Source organism: Hippocampus comes, unplaced genomic scaffold, assembly GCF_001891065.2.
Source record: "Hippocampus comes isolate QL1 unplaced genomic scaffold, H_comes_QL1_v1.1 scaffold16, whole genome shotgun sequence".
In the NCBI taxonomy this organism is placed as follows: Eukaryota; Metazoa; Chordata; class Actinopteri; order Syngnathiformes; family Syngnathidae; genus Hippocampus; species Hippocampus comes.
In genome coordinates, this window is record NW_017806168.1 from 331,258 (window position 1) to 332,412 (window position 1,155).

At 51.2% G+C, this 1,155-nt stretch overlaps 1 protein-coding gene across 4 annotated transcripts in view; it reads left to right on the forward strand.

The window, feature by feature from the left end:
* Positions 1-1,155, forward strand: part of kcnq4 (potassium voltage-gated channel subfamily Q member 4) — a 51,114-nt gene that overhangs the window by 25,829 nt on the left and 24,130 nt on the right. For 3 of the 4 annotated variants that reach the window (XM_019895987.1, XM_019895989.1, XM_019895991.1), the window contains 2 exons: positions 67-296; positions 363-462. In XM_019895987.1, coding sequence (XP_019751546.1) covers positions 67-296; positions 363-462 — 330 coding nt within the window. Of the gene's footprint in view, positions 1-66; positions 463-1,155 lie in introns of all 4 variants that reach the window. The other variant, XM_019895990.1, reaches the window with a different exon arrangement.

Genomic DNA, 1,155 nt, shown 5'->3' on the forward strand with positions numbered 1-1,155 from the left:
GGGGGGGACGCCGTGCACCACAATGCAAAACCAACACTTACTCTTTCTTCCCCTGTTGGTCACCAGCAGTAAACTGGGCTTCCGGGACAGGATCCGGATGAACAACTCCCGCTCGGCGCAGGTGATCCGGAACAAGGCATCGCCCCAGGCGCCCGGCCTGGCCGTGAGGCACTCGCCCAACCAGGAGAACGTCCCTGAGGCGGCCAGCCCCGGGAAGGTGCAGAAGAGCTGGAGCTTCAATGACCGCACTCGCTTTCGGACGTCGCTGCGGCTCAAGGCCAGGCCTCCCGTTGACGGTACTGCCCAAATTGACGCTCCTTCCGGTTCCGTCCGCATACTAACCGATGGGAATGCGTCCCCAGTGGAGGGTCTGGGCGAGGACAGCGTGGACGACAGAGGCTACTGCGACATTGCCATGGACGAGGTCATTCCCGCCGTCAAGACGCTCATACGAGCCGTCAGGTTAGTCGAGTGCCGGAAGGAAAACTCTTTCGAGGCTTCGCTTAGCCCCACACAATTCAAGACTGATTTCAGTTGGGATCAAATCTAGATTGTGCATTTACACTAGTGAAGCAAATCCCTTTCAAAATGTACATCAAAATGCTCTGCAGTGAAAAACAAACAAATGTATTCTAATATATGACTAGTTGACATTTTGACTTAAATTAACTACAATGCTAAAACTAAAATTACGTGTGTATAACTGACTTCCCTATTCATTTGATTTCTTCCTTTACATTTGGGTGACAACAGACAATTTTGAAGCGGCTAAACGGTATGCAATAGTGCATACCCTGTACGTGGTTTGTTTTTTGGCCATTCTTGTCCGTGGTCCATTTTTTGTCGCATTCTCACTTTATGCCGTGTGATGTGATGCTCTTGCACTTTGCTGCCTCTTTGAGAACGAGCTGCCAGCGTGTGTTCAATTTCAAAGCGTCGGCAGGTACACGAATGGCAGCGGCGGCGCAGGGGTGGGGGCGGCTAAACGGTATGCAATAGTGCATACCCTGTACGTGGTTTGTTTTTTGGCCATTCTTGTCCGTGGTCCATTTTTTGTCGCATTCTCACTTTATGCCGTGTGATGTGATGCTCTTGCACTTTGCTGCCTCTTTGAGAACGAGCTGCCAGCGTGTGTTCAATTTCAAAGCGTCGGCA